Source organism: Argentina anserina, chromosome 6 (genome assembly GCF_933775445.1).
Source record: "Argentina anserina chromosome 6, drPotAnse1.1, whole genome shotgun sequence".
Taxonomy (NCBI): Eukaryota; Viridiplantae; Streptophyta; class Magnoliopsida; order Rosales; family Rosaceae; genus Argentina; species Argentina anserina.
Window position 1 is genome coordinate 35,028,519 of NC_065877.1, and position 23,733 is coordinate 35,052,251.

The following is a 23,733-nucleotide window of genomic DNA, read 5'->3' on the forward strand; positions in this document are numbered from 1 at the left end:
ACCTAATTTAATTTTTCCATCATGCATGACGACAAATGCGTGCACATAATCATATATAGATTAATTCTTCTACATTGTCATCATCCAAAGCCGGTCAGTGGCCGGTCTCAACCTGCTGTCTATAGAACACCTAGGCTAGCGAATGGATCACACTCGAACGCCAATGTCACTTAATTAGTTTTCTTGAGTTGACAAGCATAGAGAACCATTGGATTTATTGATCTACAATGATCCACTATAAACAACGTTAACAATTCTGTTAATAAATTAGCAAAAATACTCAACTTAGAGTTCCCATTCAACCTGATCCCTCTATATATTCCGGACTATTTCAGATGAGTGAGTACGAATTCATTTGCTTCTTCTAATAGTACGAGAGCGTAGCGCGCGCATGCATTTATACCGCGTGTATACCTTTTAATTAGTTAATGGCAGCTAGGGTTTACAACAATCTCTTGGCCCTTTCTCAATTATTCGCCGTTTGTCTATTTGCTTCCATAGCCAATGCAGTTCATGATGCAAGTATCTCATTTCTTTTCATATTACTTAATTATAAATTGATTAGGGTTTGTATGGGGTGATTGACGTGTTTTATATTCTGTTTCAGTGGCACAGAATTGATACGGTGCACAATCACAAATTCACAATGTAACACAAAACTGGTTGAACCACGGTGGGGATTTGCATAACAGAAGGTACGCCAAATACGAAACTAAGATCAGCCCTGAAACAGCTTCCAAACTACGCTTCAAGTGGGAGTTCAATGCAGGCCTAGACATAACTGTAACTCCATCGGTTTACAATGGTACTCTTTATTTCCCGAGCTGGAATGGACATCTCTACGCCGTTAAAGCTTCGGATGGGTCTCTAGTTTGGGAAAAGAATCTGGGAACTGTAACGACCCTAAAATTTCGAGCCTAAAAACTCAAAATTTTAAAGTCGTTAAACACTAAACAATTTCAATGAAATCGAAATCATTTAAAATGCACAGCGGATCATTACTGAGTTCTCAATACAACTCAGAAAAAAACCAATTATTACAACCCAAATTTATAATTCAACATTACATAAGATGGAATGGTAATAATCCTCACAAACTCTCACAAAACTCACAAATAACTCCACTCAAATTCTCACACATACAAACCACGCTAGAAACCTCACCACAAGCAGGATACGAACGACTTCGAGGTCTCTGGAGTCGTCCCTCAACCACCACTAATCTGCACCTGCGGAAGTATCCCCTACACCATTGAATTGGTGCACCGGGATTGTAAACACAAACCCGGTAAGCTTTACAGCTCGTATGAGTAAAATGAAAATATATAACTCGCATATCAATGTATACGAAAATCCAGAAATCAAACAAATATAAATGCACTCATGAGTCAATGGACGGCCCATCTGGTCGTCCCAAAAAAATATGAAATAAAACGCTCATGAGAAATTAGTAATCCTTTTGGTTACCCAAATGCATTTATATTACGGGTACCAAGAACGCTGGTACACATCTGTTACCCCTCTCGTAATACACCTCCGATATTGGATAGCCACCCGCTACCCAACATCCAAAACAATCTGAGTACCCATGAGCAGATAACCACCTGTTACCTCACAAGCAGTACTACGGCAGACAGACTAGAGCTCTAACTGTATCGTAACTTTCGCCCGACCAAAGGCTAGGTTTCGACTTGCCAAACACGTACAATAATCTCACATTATATTGTACCAAAATCAGGTCCGAAGACAAATCACATTTTAACAATCTCAATGTTAAAATCACGTACAATAATCTCACATCATATTGTACAAATCAAAATCACATGCTCGATATATCTTGTCATCAAAATGACATCATCAAAATAAATCATAACAGTATATTATATAGCAAACTATATATATATGTATTTATTTACCATTTATACAATGCATATATATATAATCCACTATATCATATACATGTCATAATTTATAAACACGTCCGAAGACAAAACGTTTAACAAACCCCATATTAAAATCACATGCTCGTCATTGAAATGACCTATTTCAAATGAATTCATAACAGTATATATTATAGCAAACCATATATATATGTACTTATTACCATTTATACAATATATATATATATAATCCACTATATTGTATACATGTCGTATTTCAATATTTAAAACTCTTGCAAAAATCTTGGAATCACCGCAAGGGTAGATTAGTAAATATGTGAGATTTTACTCACCTTATCGACTCGAGCGTGATTTCCACAATTTCCGAAGATAATTCATTTCCTTGATTTATCGATCACCTTGAAAATATAAGAAAAGAATTTAGAAACGTTTCGTAAACCTTTAAATGCCGAAACAGTAATAATCGGTTACTGTTCAGCAATTTTCGGTTTTACGAAATTACTGTTCACTATCACTATTCACTATTACTATTCACTGTCACTATTCACGTATTTACTATTTATGTATTAATGTACAAATACACATCAATACGTATCTCTGTACGAGTACATACTGTTTGCGTATTTCTGTACATATAAAATACTATTCAAATGTACGTATTGTCTCAGTAAATAATAATTACCGAATTACCCTTCTAAAATTACTTTTTACCTTTACTAAAAGTAATTTATATTTATAATTACCGTACGTAAATAAAATTTATATTTACGATACGTAAATAAAATTTACATTTACATTTACCATACGTAAATAAATTACTAAATTACCCTTCCGGAAACACTGTTCACGCCGCCGCACGTGGCGGCGCGTGGGGTACACGCGCCACCCGCCGGCAGACCGCGCGTGGGGCACACGCGCCGACGCTAACCACGGCGCGTATCACGCCACCGCCGCCCCCAAAACCTTTCTCTCCTCTTCCTCCTCCTTCCTACGGTCTAACAACACTCCTAGGCTAACACACGCGCCACCAACGTGACAGAGTCTTTCCCCCCCTCTCTCCACTTCTCCCCCCCCCCCTCTGATCCACATCAACCCTTCACCAATCCACAAAATAATCACACAGAACCATCAACCATGAAAAACCCTTACCTCGACAAGCTTGAGAACCAACGGAGGTCGCTGGAGATGGAGCTCGACTGTGGCGACGAAGTGCGGGCCTCGGGTTTGAGCGCGAGAGCGCACGGCGAAGCGAGGAGGTGCGTCGACCTCGGGGTCGACTGCAAAGGGTCACGCGACACTCCCTGGACTGGCGGTGAGAGTCACGGAGGTCGGAGATCACTGGATCGAATTGGAGAAGTTTTCTGAAGGGAGAGGGAGAAGTTTCGGGGAGAGAGAGAGAGAGAGAGAGAGAGAGAGAGAGAGAGAGAGAGAGAGAGAGAGAGAGAGAGAGAGAAATGGAAACCATAATCCCTCAATTTTTCCTTTTATACTATTTTCCAAATCGGAAACTAACTTCCGTCGTTAATAACTTTCACCTCCGACGTCCGATTCGAACATGTCACATGTCCACGCACTCGTACCGACGAGCTCTACAACTTTCGTGAAGGAAGTTTTCGCAACCGAGCAACGAAATAAAAGTCGATCTATACGTTGCGGTAACATTACGTTTTTTCAAATTAAACGTTCCGAGAACGTTTCCGTTTCCGTTTCGTAAATTCGCTAGCTATCAAATTCATTTAATTGAATTTCACAACTTTATGGTATTCAAATTAGTCCAAAGATTGTTTTAAAAATAGGGTTATTACAGGAACATTAACCGGGCTTAATGGAACTGGATTGCTTATTGGGATTAATTGGACACTATCACGATCAACCCCAACAATTTCCGGCGATAATGATGAGCTCTTGATTGTTGGAATCTATGGCCCTGCCGTTCTTATTGCCCTGGAACGATCAACGGGGAAGCTCGTATGGTCAGTCCGGCTAGATAGCCACGTAGCAGGTGCTATAACCATGTCCCCAACTTATAACGAAGGGTAAGTTGACTCTCAATAACACATTATAGCTGAGCTTTCCTAATTATTGTTAATTAGCATGCTTGAACCCTTTTAATCAATATATATGTTGTTTTTAATAGCATGCAATATGGTGAACGGTGTTGCTTTACAGGAGCATATACATTGGAACGACGTCAGCCGAAGAAGGCTTTAGCCCTGATGAATGTTGTACTTTCCGTGGAAGCTTTGCCAGATTAGACGTCAAAACCGGTGCCGTTTTATGGAAAACTTACATGCTACAGGATAATCACGGAAAGAGGGGAGAGTATTCCGGCGCAGCAATATGGGGAAGTAGTCCGTCCATCCACGTCCATAGAAGGCATGTATACATCGCTACCGGGAACACGTACTCGGTTCCTGAAAATATAAGCCAATGCCAAGAGAACCAGTTGAATAATAATTCAACTGTACCTACTCATCCAGATGCGTGTATTGAGCCTGGTAATCATGGCAACTCAATCCTAGCTCTTGATATGGACACAGGCGAAATCCAATGGTACCGTCAGCTGGGTGGTTACGATGTCTGGTTTGTAGCGTGTATGCTTAATACTTCAGTGTGCCCTATTGGACCGAACGTCGATGCTGATTTTGGGGAAGCACCGATGATGCTTAGACCATATATCAATGGAACCAACCGAGATGTAGTCGTTTCTGTTCAGAAAAGCGGGTTTGCTTGGGCTCTTGATCGGAATAATGGCAGCCTTGTTTGGTCAACCGTAAGTTAAATTAAAATTTTCTTATATATATGAGAGCTTATTCAGTACACAGACAGTGTATATACACGGGTCAAATATAATTGCACGCACTGTATGTAAGAGTGGTGCTACAAACATGACGGGCATAATTGGCATAGACTACGGCCTCGGCTCTATCATGCCCCCACCCCCACGCCCTCGCCGTCATCCCTGCCACGCCCGGCCTCCGGAAACAATCACAATTCGAAGCTCGTTTGAGCTACAATAAGAATTACGTGATCGCTAGATAAGCTCGAAGTCTCATTGAGATTGGGTTTGTAGAGGAAAATATGGTGCACGACTTTGATTCGAAGATGGAGTCATCTGAGTTTTCATCTGTATAAATGGAGACCCATTTTTATTTGCTTATGCATTTATTTACTTCTGGGTAATGGAGCTCGAGCTAGGCATATTTGATTTTGATTGGGTCTTTGTAAACTATCATTGGCATATTCGGTTTGGAAGTTCGGCGACAGCAAAGACCACGTACAAAACTTCTTTCTCTTTTTACTGTACCTCCTTGATTCAACAAACTCATACGCAACAAACCCAGATGCAGCTCTGGCAAACCAGGGAACCTAGAAGACTTACGCGACTGCATACAAAAGTTAGCGTTTGATCTCAATCGCCTGAAAATTTTCTCCACGTATCAAATTGAACGGTCAAGATAAGCCTCACATATACACGGCCCGTGCAGACAATAAGTTTCGTGTATATATATATATATATATATATATATATATACAGTTTCTATCCAGAGTGAAGCTTCACTCTGACACACTTTTCGTTCAAATTTTTTCACCATAAGCAATTCAATATTTCTGTATGTTATTTAAGATCATCTCTACAAAATTTCATCTAATTTAATCCTCATGCCGCAGATACAAATGGTTATATCAACTCACAGGACTGGGCAAACCACGGTGGAGATTATCTCAACAGAAGATACGCTTCTAAGGAGACCAAGATCAGCCCCCAAACAGTTTCAAAACTCCGCCTAAAGTGGAAGTTTTATGCAGGGGATCATGTAACTGCAACGCCTGCAATTTATGACAACAGCCTCTACTTTCCGAGCTGGAATGGCTACATCTACGTCGTTAGAGCTTCCGACGGGTCTCTCATTTGGAAGAAGAACTTGCTAACGTTGACCGGCCTTAACACAACTGGTTTTGTTTACGCCGTCAACACCACAGTATCAAGATCAACTCCGACGATTGCTGGTGTTCGTGGTGACCTCCTAATCTTTGGACTCTATGCACCTGCGGTCGTTGTTGCCGTTCAACTGGGAGGCTCGTTTGGTCAACATTTCTTGATAGACATCCCGCAAGTCTTATAACAATGTCCGGAACTTACTACAAAGGGTTAGTCCGAAATTCAGATTACTTTGTCAAAACAAATTGCATGTTCAAAGTTTGCATTGTAATTAATGTGCTGAATTAATCTTCAAACACACATTTTGGAGATCATATTATAAGAAAAATTGACTCTTACAGTTTTTTTTTTCCAATTAATATAAGGAAATAGGTCATGGTTTTTCATGAAACACTAATCAAACTATTACCAAGATCATGTATATCTTTGATGCAGCAGAACTACAACCACGGAGCTATATTTCAATGACTTTTATCAAAAATTGCTACAGTGATTTAATATTACGATCATGACATGACGTTGCGAAGTCAAAATTCTTACACAATTCGGTAGGGATCAATGATGATAGTTGATTTCAATCCAATTCAAATATTATATATATTGGAATGTTGCTGACGACTAAGATATAGAATGTCATATAGGTTATATTTTTTTACGAAATATATCATTCCATTCTATCACAAAATCATTGTTGGAAAGCGACTTTTTATGTGAACAATCATGAGAACTAATTTGTTACATTTACTTACATATATAGTCATCTATGCTACGCAGGAGTATTTATATTGGAACGTCATCCCTAGAAGAAACCGTCAGTGCTGAGAAATGTTGTACCTTCCGTGGTAGCCTTGCCAGATTAGACGTTAAAACTGGCGCCATAAAATGGCAAACCTTCATGTTGCCGGACAATCATGGAAACTTGGGGCAGTATTCCGGGGCAGCAATATGGGGAAGTAGTCCCTCAATTGATGTCCTCAGGAAACATGTGTATATTGCTACCGGAAATACATATTCTGTCCCAGAAAATGTAAGTGAATGTCAAGAAAATCAGAACAATGCAACTGTGCCTGCTCATCCGGATGCCTGTGTCGAGCCTCAAAACCATGGCAATTCAATCCTGGCACTTGATATGAAGTCTGGTAATATCAAATGGTACCGGCAATTGGGTGGCTCCGATGTATGGTTCGTGCAGTGCCAGTTTAATGCTTCGACTTGCCCTCCTGGACCTAATGTGGATGCTGATTTTGGGGAAGCGCCTATGATGCTTAGTGCTCAAGTCAATGGGAGCTTGCCGGATATGGTTGTTGCAGTTCAGAAAAGTGGGTTTGCATGGCCTCTAGATCGGAATAATCGTCTTGTTTGGTCTACGGTACTTAACTATTCACTGAATTGCTAATTAAAACAAAATTAGTTATCGGTGCATGATTGGTGATGTTATGCAATCAAATTATGAATTAACAGTAGAACGATTGATGTAGGAAGCTGGGCCTGGTGGCACCGGTGGAGGAGGAATATGGGGAGCAGCTACTGATGAGGGAAGGGTGTACACTAACATTGCTAATTCCGGTGCCAATAATTTCACTCTCAAACCATCTAGCAAGATAACAACTTCCGGTGGATGGGTGGCAATGGACACTTCTAGTGGCAAAATCCTATGGTCGACGGCTAATCCCAGCAATGCAACTTCGTCTGGACCAGTTAGTGTGGCTAATGATGTTCTGTTTGGAGGATCCACAAACCCGCAAGGGACGATATATGCAATGGACTCAAAAACGGGAAAAATCTTGTGGTCTTATGTCACCGGAGCAACCGTGTACGGTGGCATGTCCATAAGCAAGGGTTGCATTTACATTGGCAATGGATATAGATTCCCATATACTGCTGGAACCTCGCTGTTCGCCTTCTGTGTTGCATAAGAACTCTATACGGCATCTGCAGATAAAAAAGCAGATGTAAAACCAAATGAATAAACTTTGATTACTATACAAGTAAAATAGAGTATAAAATACTTCAGCGTGTGTTGACTCAAATGGCTACTTATTGATGTAATGTAGCTCTACATGCATGTATGACGTATCTTATATCTATAAGAAGTATGAGCAGTAATAAAATATAATCTCGTGATTAAAATAATGTAATGCATGAGTGTATGAATCAAAATTAGACTTGTATAAATAAACGCAGGCTAAGTCCAAGCATCCAGTGTAACCACTTCAAGCTTTCACTGGAATGGCGACCCTAGGATACTGCAATACTCCTTTTCTCCTTTCTCTATGTACGTTATGTATAGTTATGTTCCCAAGCTCAGGTTTCAATATTGTAAGCCTCCCTCACACTCATTAATTTGTTAATTACCTGCTGGCATGGTTGTTCACAGATTGTTGGTTCATATATATATATGAGTTGTTTCCAGTGGCCTTCTGCAGAGAAATACAAGCCTAATACACAAGATTGGCCAAACCATGGAGGAGACTTGTACAACAGAAGATATGCTAACACGGAAAAGAAGATAAGCCCTGCAACAGTTGCCAATCTCAGAGTGAAGTGGAAATTCTCTGTGGGAGGAGACATAACTGTAACACCAGCCATTGCTGATGACATTCTCTACTTTCCAAGCTGGAATGGATATCTCTACGCCGTTAAAATATCTGATGGATCCCTAGTCTGGAAGAAGAATGTGCAAAAGTTGACAGGCTTCAACAACACTGGCTTCATTCTCAATGTCAACTCCACAGTGACAAGATCAACCCCAACAATCGCCGGTGACCTGCTTATTGTTGGAATTTATGGTCCTGCTTACGTTATTGCTGTTAAAAGGTCCAATGGGAAGCTCGTCTGGTCTACCAGGGTTGATAATCACACCAGAGCCTTTGTCACCATGTCTGGAACCTATTACAACGGGTTAGTCCAGTTTTCCATATATTTTGATTCTCAGTTTTAATTTTAGGATAAGAACTTTTCTGAAAGTATGGTCTTTTACTTTGAATTATACAGTGCTACCTAGTAAACTAATCAGTAAGTCAATGGTGTTACTTCAAAACAAGTTGAAGTTAGGATCAAGATAAGGGACACCATGTGGTTCATGCCTATATGTGCCTGCCTCTGTAGAATCATGAGAATCTTTTATGCCAACTTGATATATTGACTATTAAGTAATCACTAATATGCCAAATAGCTTGCTGTAAGCCTGTAACACGTCTTTGTTTAATTTTATTTGTAGTTTCTGTATATGTCAGCAGAGGTGTTAGATTTTTGGGAAACTTAACATATACAAGTCCTTGTTTAATTTTATGACAATATTTAGATCCATTATATATTTAAGATACCCTATCTGTTTTGTGTGAAATCTGAAGAAGTCACTTGTCTCTAATCAACTTAACCTTAAAATTAATGTTACTGTGCATAGGACATGTCAATCTTATGCTAGTGCTGCATTATAATGGTAGTAAAAATGTGATTAGCATATCTAGTGGATCAGGATACAGCTTGCATAGAAGCACCAAATCAATTTATATAATCCAATTGATTGCTGTATGTACCTTTTGAAAGGGGATTCTATGTTGGAACATCCTCTCTAGAAGAAGGCCTCACAATCGATCTGTGCTGTACATTTCGTGGGAGCTTCCTTAAATTAGACGTCAGAACAGGAGCAATATTGTGGCAGACCTTCATGCTACCAGACAACTTTGGCAAGTTTGGAGAGTATGCAGGTGCAGCAATCTGGGGAAGTAGTCCTTCTATTGATGTGAAGCGTAACCTTGTCTACATTGCCACTTCGAACCTGTACTCAGCTCCTCAGCGTATAATTGAATGCCAGGAGAAGGAAAACAATCAAACCATACCATCACAACCAGATGCCTGCATTGAGCCTGATAACCACTCTGATTCTTTTGTAGCTCTTGATCTAGATACTGGCAAAATCAAATGGTACAAGCAGCTAGGAGGCTATGATTTATGGTTTGGTGCATGCCATAGGCATTTGGATCCAAGGTGCCCGCCCGGTCCTAGTCCAGACGCAGATTTTGGGGAAGCACCAATGATGCTTACCACAAAAATTAATGGAACTAAGAGAGATATTGTAGTTGCTGTTCAGAAAAGCGGGTATGCATGGGCTCTGGATCGAGACACTGGCAGCTTACTCTGGTCTACGGTTAGTTTCCTAGTTGAACTAGATTAACTGTTATAAGTTATTGGTCTTATTTCAATTTAGTTACTAAGAAACATACTTGTATACAGGAAGCTGGACCAGGAGGTCTAGGAGGAGGAGCCATGTGGGGTGCAGCCACTGATGAAAAAAGGGTCTATACTAACATTGCCAACAGCCAACATAAGAATTTCACCCTAAAACCCTCCCAGAATACTACAATAGCTGGTGGATGGGTAGCGATGGAGGCTCGCAGTGGGAAAATCTTATGGTCTACGGCCAATACTAATGATGCTACCTCCCCAGCTGCAGTTACTGTGGCTAATGGTGTTGTTTTTGGTGGATCCACTCACCGACAAGGACCAATATTTGCAATGAATGCCAAGACAGGGAAAATTTTATGGTCGTATGATACAGGAGCAACTGTGTATGGGGGAATTTCAGTGAGCAATGGCTGCATTTATGTCGGTAATGGTTACAAGGTCTTTAATGGATTTGTTAACCCAAATTACACTGCAGGAACCTCGTTCTATGCCTTTTGTGTTTAACAACTACAAATATCCCCTCGGTGCAAAATGTATCTTTTCTCTAAAGTTATGATCTATTAATAATGAGAATAATGAATCTGCAAAAGATCTCAATACCACAAGGTGCATAGTGTTTGATATTACAGAAATAAGAGCATTATCCATTCTATATGTAGCTATCATTTATAGTGGTTTGATATCTCTATAAGCTTCAATAGAAATGATATCCTGGTAAATGAAACAGGATTAGAACAATCCAAGGTGGAAAAGCTACTGGATTCAAAATGCAGGGGAGAATGTAATGCTATGAAAAGAACTAAGCACGCAGATTGATAAAAGCAAACTCACTGGTAGTCAAGCAAGCCAAAGGTTCACCAACAGAGAATGTCTAAACAAAGCATAATGAGAAATGCTGAGATGAGTCAAAGTTGCAATGACTGTGACTTACAAAAGTTACAATCAGGTCAATCCCCTATATTATGCACAAACAAAGGATCCAGCAATTCTTATATTTGAGACCAGCATAGCATACAAGTATCGACTTAATAATGCCCATCAAGAAGTGTTAGAGTGCAAGTAGCCTCGGGGTTCTGATGCTTTTAGCGAATTGCGATCATTAAGTCGAAGCGAGGCAGCGAGCATACATAACATTACTGCAGAAAGTCCATAAGAAAATAACCAAAATTTAGGTGCTATATTGAATCAAATCTTGCCAAAAGGAAACCCATGCATATTATTAAAGCTAAGTAACCATAACAGATTCTTCAACAGATAAACAAACAGCCAAATCAGGAAACATATATCCAACATCATATACTAGTTTATCATCACAGCTTAACTTTACCTGAACCGGTTTTGACGGGCAATCCAATAAACACACTACAAATCAAGATCAACACAACAAAAGGGAAGACCTTTATCTTCATTCTTCACGAAAGGAGAGAGCTTTACCCATCTTTGTTGTTTATTGAAAGTTTGAAACCACTTGGCTTTCAGAACACAATATGGTACCGGCTTCTGGGGCCCATCATGAAGAAAAGGACCAAACATGTCCAGCCCAAACTAAAACGACGACGTTGTACTGATCTCCATGACTCATCCCAAAACAGAAATGAAATATAAGCTCCGCCGTAGTCGTCTCAGCTCCCCAAAAAGCTCTCGTTAAACCCCGAAATGGGTTTTCTCAGCAGAGCCTCTAAAACCCTGAAACCACCAAAGAACCTTTCTTTACTCCAAACCCACTACTCCACCTTAAACCCTTTATCTTCTTCTCATTCCCGACTCAACTACCCAGTTCGAGCTTTTTGCTCCCATTCTCGGCAGAACAGCAAAGAGAATGCCGTGGATTTGAGCCAGTACCCAACTGAGAGGATCAGGAACTTCTCCATTATCGCCCATGTCGATCATGGCAAGTCTACTCTGGCTGATAGGCTCCTGGAGCTCACTGGGACCATTAAGAGAGGCCATGGTCAGCCTCAGTACCTTGACAAATTGCAGGTATGTGATCTTTGTTCATTGTTTTTGTAGTTTTGAGGAGGAAAGGTTGTTGCTTTGTTTTGGATTTGGGGTTGTTATAGTTGTTTGGTTAGTGGGTTTGGTTTTCTTAGCTGAATTGTGTTGTGTTTTTTATATTGTATGCATAAAGTTCAGGACTTTTTTGATATTGAGAAAATGGAGAAGTGTATGCTGTTCTTATGCCCATTTTGATAGTGTGGTTTACTTGTGATGTAAGGCATACAGTTCAAGTTTCTTTTTTACTTTTGGTTGGATTTGAAGCTCTTGATTTTGTTAGCTTAGTTTAGGAAGGAACCTTTGTAGGAAAAAGAAAAATGTAGTGCTTGAGATGACATTCTGATTTGGGTTATGGTAGGTGGAGAGAGAAAGGGGAATTACTGTAAAAGCGCAGACAGCTACCATGTTCCACAGGCATAGTTTTCATGGTGTGGGGAAAGATGGAGGCAGTGAAGAACCAAGTTTTCTTCTGAATCTGATTGACACACCCGGACATGTGGACTTTAGCTATGAGGTATCGAGATCACTAGCTGCTTGCCAGGGTGCCCTTTTGGTTGTTGATGCTGCTCAGGGTGTTCAAGCGCAAACTGTGGCAAACTTTTATCTTGCGTTTGAATCTAACTTGGCAGTGATACCCGTCATTAACAAGATTGACCAGCCGACTGCTGATCCCGAACGTGTCAAAGCTCAACTTAAGTCGATGTTTGATCTTGACGCAAGTGATGCTCTTTTAACATCTGCAAAAACGGGACAGGGTCTTGAGCATGTGCTTCCTGCAGTTATAGAACGCATACCACCTCCACCTGGGAAGAGCAATTTGCCTTTGCGAATGCTTTTGTTGGATTCATACTATGATGAATATAAAGGAGTTATATGCCATGTTGCCGTTGTTGATGGGATGCTGCGTAAGGGGGACAAAATTGCTTCTGCTGCAACTGGCCAAGCTTATGACATTTTGGATGTTGGGATCATGCATCCCGAGCTTACTTCCACAGGAGTCCTTCATACTGGACAAGTTGGGTATGTTGTGAGTGGCATGCGTTCGACCAAAGAGGCACGTATTGGGGACACACTTCATCATAATAAAACCATAGTCCAGCCCCTGTCAGGTATTTATATACCTATTCATTACTTGTATCTAAGGTATCCTATTGTCACTAATGAACACCATTATTGTAGGATTCAAGCCTGCAAAACACATGGTTTTTTCTGGGCTTTACCCTGCTGATGGATCTGACTTTGAGGCACTAAACCATGCAATTGAGAGACTGACCTGCAATGATGCTAGTGTGTCTGTAACCAGGGAGAGTAGCACAGCCCTAGGTCTGGGTTTTAGGTACAGAAATCATTAGTAAAACGATTTTGCATTGGCAAACAAGGGGTTTGCTTCTACCATGATTTTCTATTATTTTGATATAATTTTTTATGTTATGACTATCTTGTTGAACTGTAGGTGTGGTTTCCTAGGGTTACTTCACATGGATGTTTTTCACCAGCGGCTTGAACAGGTAACCAAATAGTGACTAGGGATTTTTTTTAATGAAGGTATCATTCTGTATGAAAAGTTAGACACAGTTAACTGATTAAGAGATCTCATGTTTCTCCCTCCTGTTAAAAATAAAAGTTAGACCTTTTCTTCAACGCCAGAATAAAAACGTTGTGGTTTTTTTCTTTTTTTAAAGAAAAAAATTCATTTAGTAATTTATTGATTGCAAATTTACATTCACTTATAGAAGATGTGGATTACAGGAACATGGAGCTCATGTAATTTCTACCATTCCAACTGTTCCTTATATCTATGAGTATTCTGATGGGAGGTATGTGTTTATTGCTATCTTTGTATAATTTTCATGTCATAAGGGTTACCTAACATAATGTTCATTCTATTCTAGCAAAGTAGAAGTTCAGAATCCTGCTGCATTGGTCGCAAACTCCAAGAAACAAATAACGGCTTGTTGGGAACCTACAGTTCTAGCTACCATCATTATTCCTAGTGAGTAAGCTCTCGCACATCCTTAGCATGTTCTTATGTGCACTTTGCACTGGGAGGCAGATTTTCATACTGCAGAACCAAAGTTAATTTGTTTTCCAATTGAAGGTATGTGGGGGCCGTAATCACTCTTTGCTCTGAGCGGAGAGGTCAGCAATTGGAGTATACATTCATGGACAGGTAATTCTTCGATGATATGTCATAGACTGATAGGAAAGATGAAAATATATGTTGCAGGCCCGATATGTTTTTCCTGATAGCAATATACATAAAGTAAACCTTATAGTTAAACATATATACAATACTATAAGGTTTTATTGACAAAAAAAAACTATAAGGTTTTGTTTCAAGCATCTTGCTTAATTATTTCCTGCCTCACCAACCATTGCTGGTAACATTTAATTATGAAAAGAATATAATTTAATCAGAATTTGGCTATCAGCTGTTTCATTTTGGTGTAAAATATTTTGAGCATGGGTTTCATGCTCATAAGATCTAAATTGTGTGCATTACTAGAAATGATGGATAAGTAAGTAATCCCTGGGATGTTGCTTTTACTTACGCATGTAGTGTATTTGCTTATTAAGCTCGTCTGAGAATGAGACAATCTTATCTGATCTATGCAGTCAACGAGCTTTCATGAAGTATCGCATTCCTTTGAGGGAAATTGTCGTTGACTTTTACAATGAACTGAAGAGTATCACGTCAGGATATGCAACATTTGATTATGAGGATTCAGAGTAAGTTTCAACTCTCATTCATACACACATAGATGTACTAGAGAAATCCACCAGCTGGATATAAAAGGATTATATGCTAGTGTCAATTGGGCATCTCTAGTAAATTGGTGCTGTAAATTTTCTAGTGAGCATAATCGGAATGAGTAGCATACTACTATTTAATGCCTAGGTAGAGGAATTCCTCTTGTTGTTGATCGTTAAACTCAAAGGAAGAGCTAGAAACGTATTGCATTTCCATCATTATAGTACAGTAATTTATTTCATGGCTCATACTTGACTGCCTTTGATGGTTTTATGAGTCGTTAAATATAATAGACAAGGTACAGGTGTAATTTTCTTATGTATGGTAACAGCGAATTCCTTTCTTTCCCTCTGCTTTTTTTCAATGCAACAGATATCAGGAATCTGATATGGTCAAACTTGATATCCTTCTAAATGGACAACCAGTCGATGCAATGGCAACTATTGTTCATAATTTGAAGGCGCAACGTATTGGTCGTGAACTCGTGGATAAGCTGAAGAGATATCTAGACAGGTATGCTTAGCTTTACAGCCTTTACTAAATTATAATTTACTCCATTTTCCCCCGTTATTTTAGTATGTCGAGATCTTTGATTTTGAGCAGGCAAATGTTTGAGATAACTATACAAGCTGCAATTGGAACAAAGGTTGTTGCAAGGGAGACGTAAGTATTATCTAATGTTTCTGCTTCTCATACTCTGATTATTCGAACATGTACTATGCAGCTAAGCTTCTCTATGTTTATCTTAGGATTTCTGCTATGAGGAAAAATGTTCTTGCCAAGTGTTATGGTGGTGATGTTTCTCGAAAGAGGAAGCTATTAGACAAGCAAAAGGAAGGGAAGAAGCGAATGAAGCGTGTTGGTTCTGTAGATATACCTCAGGAGGCATTTCATGAACTACTAAAGAGTTCTAAATAGCCTGCTGGTAAGGCCGGATTTCTTACTAAGTAAATATATGTTCCCTTTGCATTTGTATGCTGTGATTTATCTATTGCACCATAAGTATTACAATAAGTTTTGTCTCATGACCAAATTACATTTTTCACTCTGAGTTTTGTCGTAGTAGGAGAGGAAGTTTTTATATATTTACTCATTTCTTGGGTTAGTGAACTTAGTGACAACAAATTTTGGTTTTTCCCACTTCCATGTGACGATTTTGAAGGCCCATTGTTTCTCTGGCTTGTTGTAGGAGCAATCCTTGGTGTTCACGTAAAGATTATTTTGGCTAGCTTTCACAGTGAGGAACATAATGGGGTAGAGGAAACTGTTGGAATATCAAAATAAAAGTAATGGCAGGGCATTGTCTTCAAAGAGGCTGTCTTATAGTTATCGAAGGTTTGGAGTGGAGAAAGACCAATTTTTGAACGAACTGATAGTTTTTTTTCTTCTTACAGATCACACTTTGATTCTAGTATATTGCTTCTATAGACCTGGTCAACAAATAATTTTGGTTAGTTGGTAGCGTAAACTGTCTTTTTCTCTAATATCTTTTGATGCACACGGAAGAATGCCGATTAGAGCTGATTTCTGAGCACCCAAACTTTGTATCAAAGAATTAAACAGTTGGTAATGTGCTGCAATATTATTACTTGATAATCATAGTTTCAGAACAGGGTGAGCTTGTAAATAAACGCCTATATCTCTTGATTACAGTAACTGCTGAAAAATTCGACATATCTGACATGTGATCTTGTCAAACTGTTGATCTATACCACACATTTGAGTAACAGTTGCACATTTGATAGTCCATATTGACAGTCTGACAAAATAACATCTGAGATTGTCCGCCTAGTGGAAATTCAGCTTCCAATCACATAATTTATAGACTTTTATCCCTGATGGCAGGGGACGATGTGGTGCTCTTGGACTCGGGAAATGGCAGTGGAGGCTGGAGAAGCGTTAAGTTTGCCTTCTGAGAATCAGAAGATGACATGTTGAAAATGCTTGATGCGCAGCCTTTCCCGTTCTGTGTCAAGTGCTGCCCTAATCTTTCCCCTATTCCTTGGCTTCCATAACTTGTAGCACCACCTCCAACCATAGATGAGAGCGCTACAGCAATTACTGACTTGAAATTAGGGTCTGATGTGATTGCCTTTGTCAGTGACTCTGTTAAGGACACCTGAGAAGAAGTTTGGTGATTGGAATGGAAATACTCTTGGTTCTTTCTGTCAAATGGTGTCCCAAATCTAGTGTATCCATTGGGCCAACTGCTTGGTAAATTGATGTTGGATTCTGAGGAATAAAAGCTTAGATTTGGAGGAAATGTGCAGTATTGGTTTGAAGGGGAAGGAGAAGATGTGAGATCTAGAGTGACTGTGGGAAACAAAGGGGATGAGGAAAGTTTAGGCATGTAGTGCTGTTGTTGTCTCGAATTATCAAAGAGACCAAAACCTAGGCCATTACTGGAACCAAGACCTGGAAGCTGAGATGTTGAAGAGCCGGATAATAACATGGAAGCTGCAGCAGAGGTGGTGGAAGCCATGGAAGTGGCGGTCATTGGAAGTGGGTGGTTGTGATTTCCTTCGTAGGTTGTGATTAAGATAGACATGTCGTCAATACATCTTTGCACCTGAAAATTCATATCAAACACACATATTAGCTTCAAAAACTGTTTAAATTGTGGTAATAGAAAAGTGAATATCTCTCATGTAACAAGGATCTGACCTGCTTTCTAACAGGGCATCCTGGTGCAACCGTGCATCGATAGTATGCTCGCGGGCATGGATTTCCTTTCGCAATCTTCTGTCCATATTTCCTCCATTGGCATCCATCAATCATCTGTAGATAAATTGAGCAGAAGAATTGTAACAACAGAAATTCTTTTGTGAGAGAACAAATTCATGTGGTGTAGTTGTACCGTGGGGGTGTCACATCTGGCTCTCACAGAAACCCTGGCTCTTTTGGCAGCATTGGCTTGCTGCGAAGCTTCATCATCTTCATTTCTTATTGTTTTTGGTATTTTAGTACTTGATGGGGACGCTTCTGATTCCTTGGGCTCTTCGGAACTATTCTCTGGAATTGGACCGCTCAAAACAAGCTCGGTAGGCAACTGCAATTTAGACCCTAATCCAAGAGTAAGGTTGGCCTTCAGGTCTTGGTGATGATCAACCTGTACAAGTTTGCTCTCATCACTTACATCTTTAGGGTCTCTTGGACTTCTTCCAAGGCAAAGAGATAAAAGCTGATCATGAGGTTCTTCAGTTTCGACATGGGAGCTAGAGGTGGTGGCACTCACAGTAGCCTTCTTGGAATGAGGTTCTTGTTTGAGGATGTCGAAAAGGCGCAACTGTAGAGACTGGTAATCCTTCATCGTATGCTCTAACGTCTTTTTCAGTCTCTCATTTTCTTCTCTGACCTCACTCATTTCAGCTTTGGCATTAACAAGTTCATGATTCTCCTATATATCAAAATTAACATGAAGCAATCAAAATTAATTAACATTAGAACTGTCTGCATGCATCTCCTTGATGAATTATAATCAAGATGATGTCACTGTGTAATTCAATCAATCTGACTATATATATGATCGATGATGATCGAATCGATCCTGACTATAGGAAGAGATCAAAACATCAAGTAAAATAGTAAATGAGGAGATCGATGAAGGTAACTATGACATGAACAGACATACCTCCTTACAGTGTCCTTGGTAGCCAAAAGATTCGACCTTAGTTTCCACAGCTGCAGCTGTTGAATTAGAGTTTGGCATTCTCGATGATATATCTCTCTTGCTTATATATACAGCAGCCAGCAGATTTGTACTTTTGCTCTAACACAATTTATTCTCGCTTACAACACAAATAACTTGATTATAAATATCCATAGGAGGTAGAGATGAGGACATGGGGTTAACCACCCATTACTTTCAGGCTCCTAATATAAATTATCGAAGTTGACGAACCAGGTAATCATCTGATCGCTCATTACGCAGGCGCAGAAATAATGTCAACTCTCTGCAGCGAGCCAGTCTCTTTTATATTACCAATTCCTCCAGATTAGCTAAGACTTAAAATTTAACAAGGATTTTTACGTTTCAATTTCCATATTTGAGGGACATATTTATGAGCTTCCAGAGAGCTTAGGATGCGGGCACAGCCGACTTGTATTGTATTCATTTATTCATGTAGAATATGTATAATATACATATATTTTCATATGATGTAGTAGAAGACTTGTAGCAATAGCACTACATCTTTGAAGCTTCGTACAAGTTTGGATCCACATGGCTAATTAAGTCAAGCCAGTTGGGATCGTGTGAATTAGTTACAATAATATTGGTGATCGATAGAAGGCAGCAGCAGCCCAAGAATATTAACGTATTCATCACTGTCAGCAGTCGATACGCTTGTCATACACCGGGCCAGACTTCAACAACTCACCTATTATGTTTCATAATTGTCCAATATCTGGTAGCACAAACTAATGAAGGTTATGAAGGAGAAAATGTAATGTAAACTAATATGTAACCCCTGGATCGAGTTAGATAACACTTATAAAATGTGAAACTATAGAAGGTTAGAAGCATATATATCTGTAATTAAAGACTATAATACAAGCGAGAGTGTTTTGATAAGTCAAACTTATAATTAGATGTAACACAAAACCGCGTGTATGATATTATCCATTTAAATAAAATAATTCAAGACAAAAGAAACTTCATATTATCGTGAATGCATTTATAACTTGTTGTATACATATGCAAACATTATAATCTTGATTAATTAGTCAGCTTTCTCCACAATATATATCTACCTATTTAATATGTTCTCTTAAAAATGTAAGCATTGAACAACATGTATATAGCACGTAACTACGTATATAGTACAACTACTCTGAAGGTTATTCTTAAAGGCTCTGATATGTCAAATCAGTTAACGACCGAATTTAGATTTAAACCCGGGCACCTCTTCATGTTTTAGATTTAATTAATCATTTCGGGATCTGAGCATAGCAGGATTTGTAATAACTTGTTTGGATCTGCTCATGCAAATCTCATCCATTACTGTTTGAGATCGACACCCATGTATATATTGAATATCAAAATGTACGTGATCGACTGTTTGTGTTATTAAATTGTTTGATCATCATGATATTAATATGGTTCTTATAAATCAAATTTTATAACATATCTGAGAAACTGATCTGAAGTTCCAAACCAAATTGTCTTGGAGATATATGACTTTTAGGGTTTGTAAATATTATATTTGTACAGTGACCATCTAACCAATTAAGACAAACGCTAGCTTTTCCAAAAAAAAAAAACAATCTGGAATTCTTGATCCAATTCTCATAGCTATCTTTTGGAGTTCTAGACAATATATGTGAGTTTCGAGAATTTTACCGTATTGATTTTGGAGATGACGACAAAATTAGTAATCATTGGTAAAATTCTAAAATAACACGTCATTTCTTCTTACGACCATTTTTTAAATTCGTTAACTTTTCAATCTCAACCTATGACAATTAAGTTTAAGTCGTTACGAGTTCACCGGTACTTCCGGATTATTTTTTTTATCTTTGAGCTACTTTTTATGATTTTTCAAAGTTTTGCAATCTTGAAAAATCATTTCTTTTTATTCAGAAAATTGGTGAAGAGATCTTGGCCATTTGTCTCTTCCACCTTTTCCCAAATGTGATCCTAGCCCTCCATTATAATTACTTTTCTTTTCATTTAAAATTCTGACCGAGGCTTTTAATTCTAGCCATTGAATCAATTCTCCACCTTCTACTCTTCACCCTCCATTTCCTTATTTAAAAGCAGGAGAAGGTCAGACCTTGGTCAAAGACCTAAACCCAACAGACATCGTCTCTTTCTCTCTGCATTCTCTCTCTTTCAGACTTGACAACCCGCCAAGGAGGAAACGGGTCGACCCGGATTTTCTGGTCAACTCCGACTACGGCACAGTGCCAGCAGCGCCATATCGGCCTATCTCGACGACGCCATCCTCCCTATACCGACATGCAGATGATTGGAGTAGAGACCAAAGAGTTGGAAATCCGAGTTCTCCACATCCATTGTTCATCATCTTCCAATTCGATTGGATTATGATTCTCTACGGTTTCTAGGTAAGAAATCACTTACCTTTTATCGAAATCTTTACTTCCTTTCATATTCGATTACTTTTTATTCTCTAGCTTTCCATTCAATCGATTAGAAGTTTAGAACTCAACCCAGACTTGTTATTCTTCTGCATGTGTTCATTGGTGCAATCATCATCGAAATCCACTTGTTTAGTTACTGAAACCAGTCGAAGATTAATTGAGAAGAAGGGAAATTGAAGAGGAATCGATTGAAGGACTGAAGCCATTTTGATTTTATCAAATCATGAAGTCGAAAGGTGAGCTTCACTGCCACTGTTTTGGAAATTCATTATTTCTAGGGTTAGGACCTTGTGTTGATCATTTCCGTCTTGATTTAAGAGTTAAGGAGGTAGCACCATGTCACTGAATTCTCAGAATTGAAGACAAGAAGTTGGAATTTGGTCATTTGGTGATTAGTGATTACATAGTATGGGTGTCCTAATCAGTTCCTGAGTTCGTATAAGAGCCAAATTCAGTGATCTTCTTGGTCCTCTACTCCTTTCTCTGCATATTTGTATCCAAATTCTAACCTATTGCATCGATTCCGGATTAGGAAAGAACTGAAGGAGAGCAGCAGAGCATCATTGGGCAATGAGATTAAAGCATAGAGGGGATTGTAAAGCTAACAACGTCGACTATATTTTCTAGAAATTCTAGAGGTAAATTCCACAAGTCTTTGGGACTTTACCTCATTTGATTTCTAGTTGGAACTGAAGATATGAATCAAATATCCAAGTTGGTATCTTTGAAGTTTGTACGTGAATTTTTACAACTTTTGGTTATGAGCAAACAAGGAAATAGGAGATTTGCGACAACAATGTCAACCTCCCGACAAGAAGACGTCTTTCTAGCTAAGACTCATTGAGGTAGATTTCCCGCTCATTTTCATTTGCGTATTCGGCAAGTTTTAAATTGGAAAATCTATATTGGGTGTCCTTAGTAAAATTTAGAGTATCGATTTATAGCTAATACGACTTAAAAACCTAAGTCGTAAGTTACACTACCTTATATTGTCGACATATTAATTTGTTACGTATTTGTATGAGTGTGACTAAGGTAATAGATACGAATACTCGACAGTACTCAAAGAAATATGTCAATAAGTGGGTAGCATACTTAGCTATAATCGATATTTGACCATTACTTTGGTCAAACCAGGAATAAGGAGTCAAACCTCTTATTTCGTTCGTGTAGCAACATTTAATTATTTTATATTTACAGTCGCTCATTGATCGATTATTTCGAGACTTGGATGCTTGGCAAAGGCTTTCGCTTAGCGGAAGTAGGATCGTGGATTGAGCATTGGCTACACATTATTTCCAAGTATGGTGAGCTAACCCCCTTTGTATATTTCGTGCCCATTAAATTCATTGTCTATACCTCGATGAATTTTTCTTACTGAAAATTACATATAAGGTTTAGAAAGGCTAAAACCCGAGGATAGGCGGATTGTGAAATTAGTGTGTAGACCTGAGAGTGAACGAGACCCTAGCATTCTAAGTAATTCTATGGTATCGATGACCATGAACCTCCGGATGGGCAATGCCCTGTTTATTATAGGATCCACATCTTACAGTATTATTGAGGGCATTCCAGTAGATAGACACTCTTACTCCTTTGTTGTTTCAACAAAGGCAGTCGACCTTGATTTAAGAGAAGACTCATTCGCCTCCTAGTCGTTAGGATCGGTCACCACTGACTTGCTATTATTGATGGTCATCATGCATGTTTTGCATTGTTTTCCCGTGATTAATAAACTTAGTATGTTTCTCATTAAATGATTTAAAGAGCATGATCATATCTAAATGTTTTAATTTTTTATAAAACTTAACTGATCACAACTCTTAAACCACATTGGTGGGCTGGCCCCTACTGGGTGAGCGAGGACGAAAGCAAGTTACAACAACTTAAATTATAATTAAAGATACAACTGCTGTTGTTCTTCTGATCATTAATATTATAACTATATATCTCTGTGATATAAGCAATTGGATTGGATTCTTAACTAGTAACGCTTAATGTTATTTTGAGTACGTAATTGATTTAATTTTGATATCTACTACTGCATGCAATTACAGTAAGTCGATATAGTTATATATATGTGTTGCGATCTTGACTAATATACACTGACCTCTTATTGTCATCTAGGGTAAACAATCAGGAAGACCATGTCCATATGGAAACATACATCTGGCAGACTGAAAAAAGATGTACCTACTTGATCGATCGAACCCTTCAACTCTTTAATGAAACCTGTCAAAGCGGTCATGCGACTAATTATGTCGGTCGGACCCCCTCTTCCCGGAGCTTGTGTCTATACCGGCCGGAGCTCCATCTTAGGCCCACAACGGTCAAATATGTAAATTTCCAGAAATTTCAAGTTTATAGGAAATTTACATATTACAGCCGCTATAGGCCCGCGATGAAGTTTCGGCCAGCATAGAAAATAGCGTTGAGTGGGGGGAGCACAGTCGACACTTTCTGCGCTATCATTGCGTGTCGCCAATTGCCGGAAGCGGCGACGTCCGCATATTTGGTGCACTGTGGACATCCACTCTCTAACCCGCATATATATGTGGAGGATCGAGAACAGACGTCCGTAGGTGCCAATATCGCCATTTCCGGAAACCGGCGCATTTGCACTTTTGGTACACTGCAGACGTCGCCACTTTCGGTGCGCACAATGACATCGTGGATGGTGTCGGCCGTGCTCCCCCCCCCCCCCCTTCTAGCTCTCATGTATGTGTCGGCCGAAGATCCATCATTGATCTATGACGACCGGAATCTGCAAATTTCCCATAAACTTGAAATTTCTGGAAATTTGTAATTTTAGCCGCCTTGGGCCCACAATGGAGCTCAGATCGGCATAGACA

General features: G+C 39.1%; 5 protein-coding genes across 5 annotated transcripts; 4 read left to right on the top strand and 1 right to left on the bottom strand.

Annotated features, from left to right (window-relative positions):
- The first annotated feature begins 428 nt into the window (after positions 1-428).
- Positions 429-4,683, top strand: LOC126797406 (uncharacterized). The gene is made up of 5 exons (XM_050524041.1): positions 429-518; positions 608-613; positions 652-887; positions 3,707-3,937; positions 4,071-4,683. The coding sequence occupies exons 1-5, from the start codon at positions 429-431 to the stop codon at positions 4,681-4,683; spliced, it is 1,176 nt and encodes a 391-aa protein (XP_050379998.1).
- Positions 4,684-4,789: 106 nt separating this feature from the next.
- LOC126797407 (uncharacterized) lies at positions 4,790-7,760 on the top strand. The gene is given in 5 exon segments (XM_050524042.1): positions 4,790-4,856; positions 5,574-5,969; positions 5,972-6,053; positions 6,619-7,213; positions 7,323-7,760. Coding segments are annotated over 5 exon segments (1,578 nt in total).
- Positions 7,761-8,028: 268 nt separating this feature from the next.
- Positions 8,029-10,655, top strand: LOC126798544 (uncharacterized). The gene is made up of 4 exons (XM_050525548.1): positions 8,029-8,163; positions 8,258-8,745; positions 9,394-9,994; positions 10,081-10,655. The coding sequence occupies exons 1-4, from the start codon at positions 8,074-8,076 to the stop codon at positions 10,534-10,536; spliced, it is 1,635 nt and encodes a 544-aa protein (XP_050381505.1). The 5' UTR covers positions 8,029-8,073; the 3' UTR covers positions 10,537-10,655.
- A 961-nt stretch (positions 10,656-11,616) lies between these two features.
- LOC126798542 (translation factor GUF1 homolog, mitochondrial) lies at positions 11,617-16,189 on the top strand. Its single transcript, XM_050525546.1, has 12 exons — positions 11,617-12,012; positions 12,386-13,136; positions 13,207-13,363; positions 13,481-13,535; positions 13,777-13,844; positions 13,920-14,024; positions 14,126-14,197; positions 14,644-14,757; positions 15,152-15,292; positions 15,383-15,442; positions 15,529-15,704; positions 15,969-16,189. Exons 1-11 carry the CDS (start codon positions 11,689-11,691, stop codon positions 15,695-15,697), a joined length of 2,016 nt encoding a protein of 671 aa, XP_050381503.1. The 5' UTR covers positions 11,617-11,688; the 3' UTR covers positions 15,698-15,704; positions 15,969-16,189.
- Positions 16,190-16,339: 150 nt separating this feature from the next.
- LOC126798547 (probable WRKY transcription factor 72) lies at positions 16,340-18,781 on the bottom strand. Its single transcript, XM_050525550.1, has 4 exons — positions 18,411-18,781; positions 17,637-18,176; positions 17,444-17,557; positions 16,340-17,348 (listed from the first exon to the last, which is right to left on the bottom strand). The coding sequence occupies exons 1-4, from the start codon at positions 18,486-18,488 to the stop codon at positions 16,599-16,601; spliced, it is 1,482 nt and encodes a 493-aa protein (XP_050381507.1). The 5' UTR covers positions 18,489-18,781; the 3' UTR covers positions 16,340-16,598.
- Between the last annotated feature and the right edge of the window lie 4,952 nt (positions 18,782-23,733).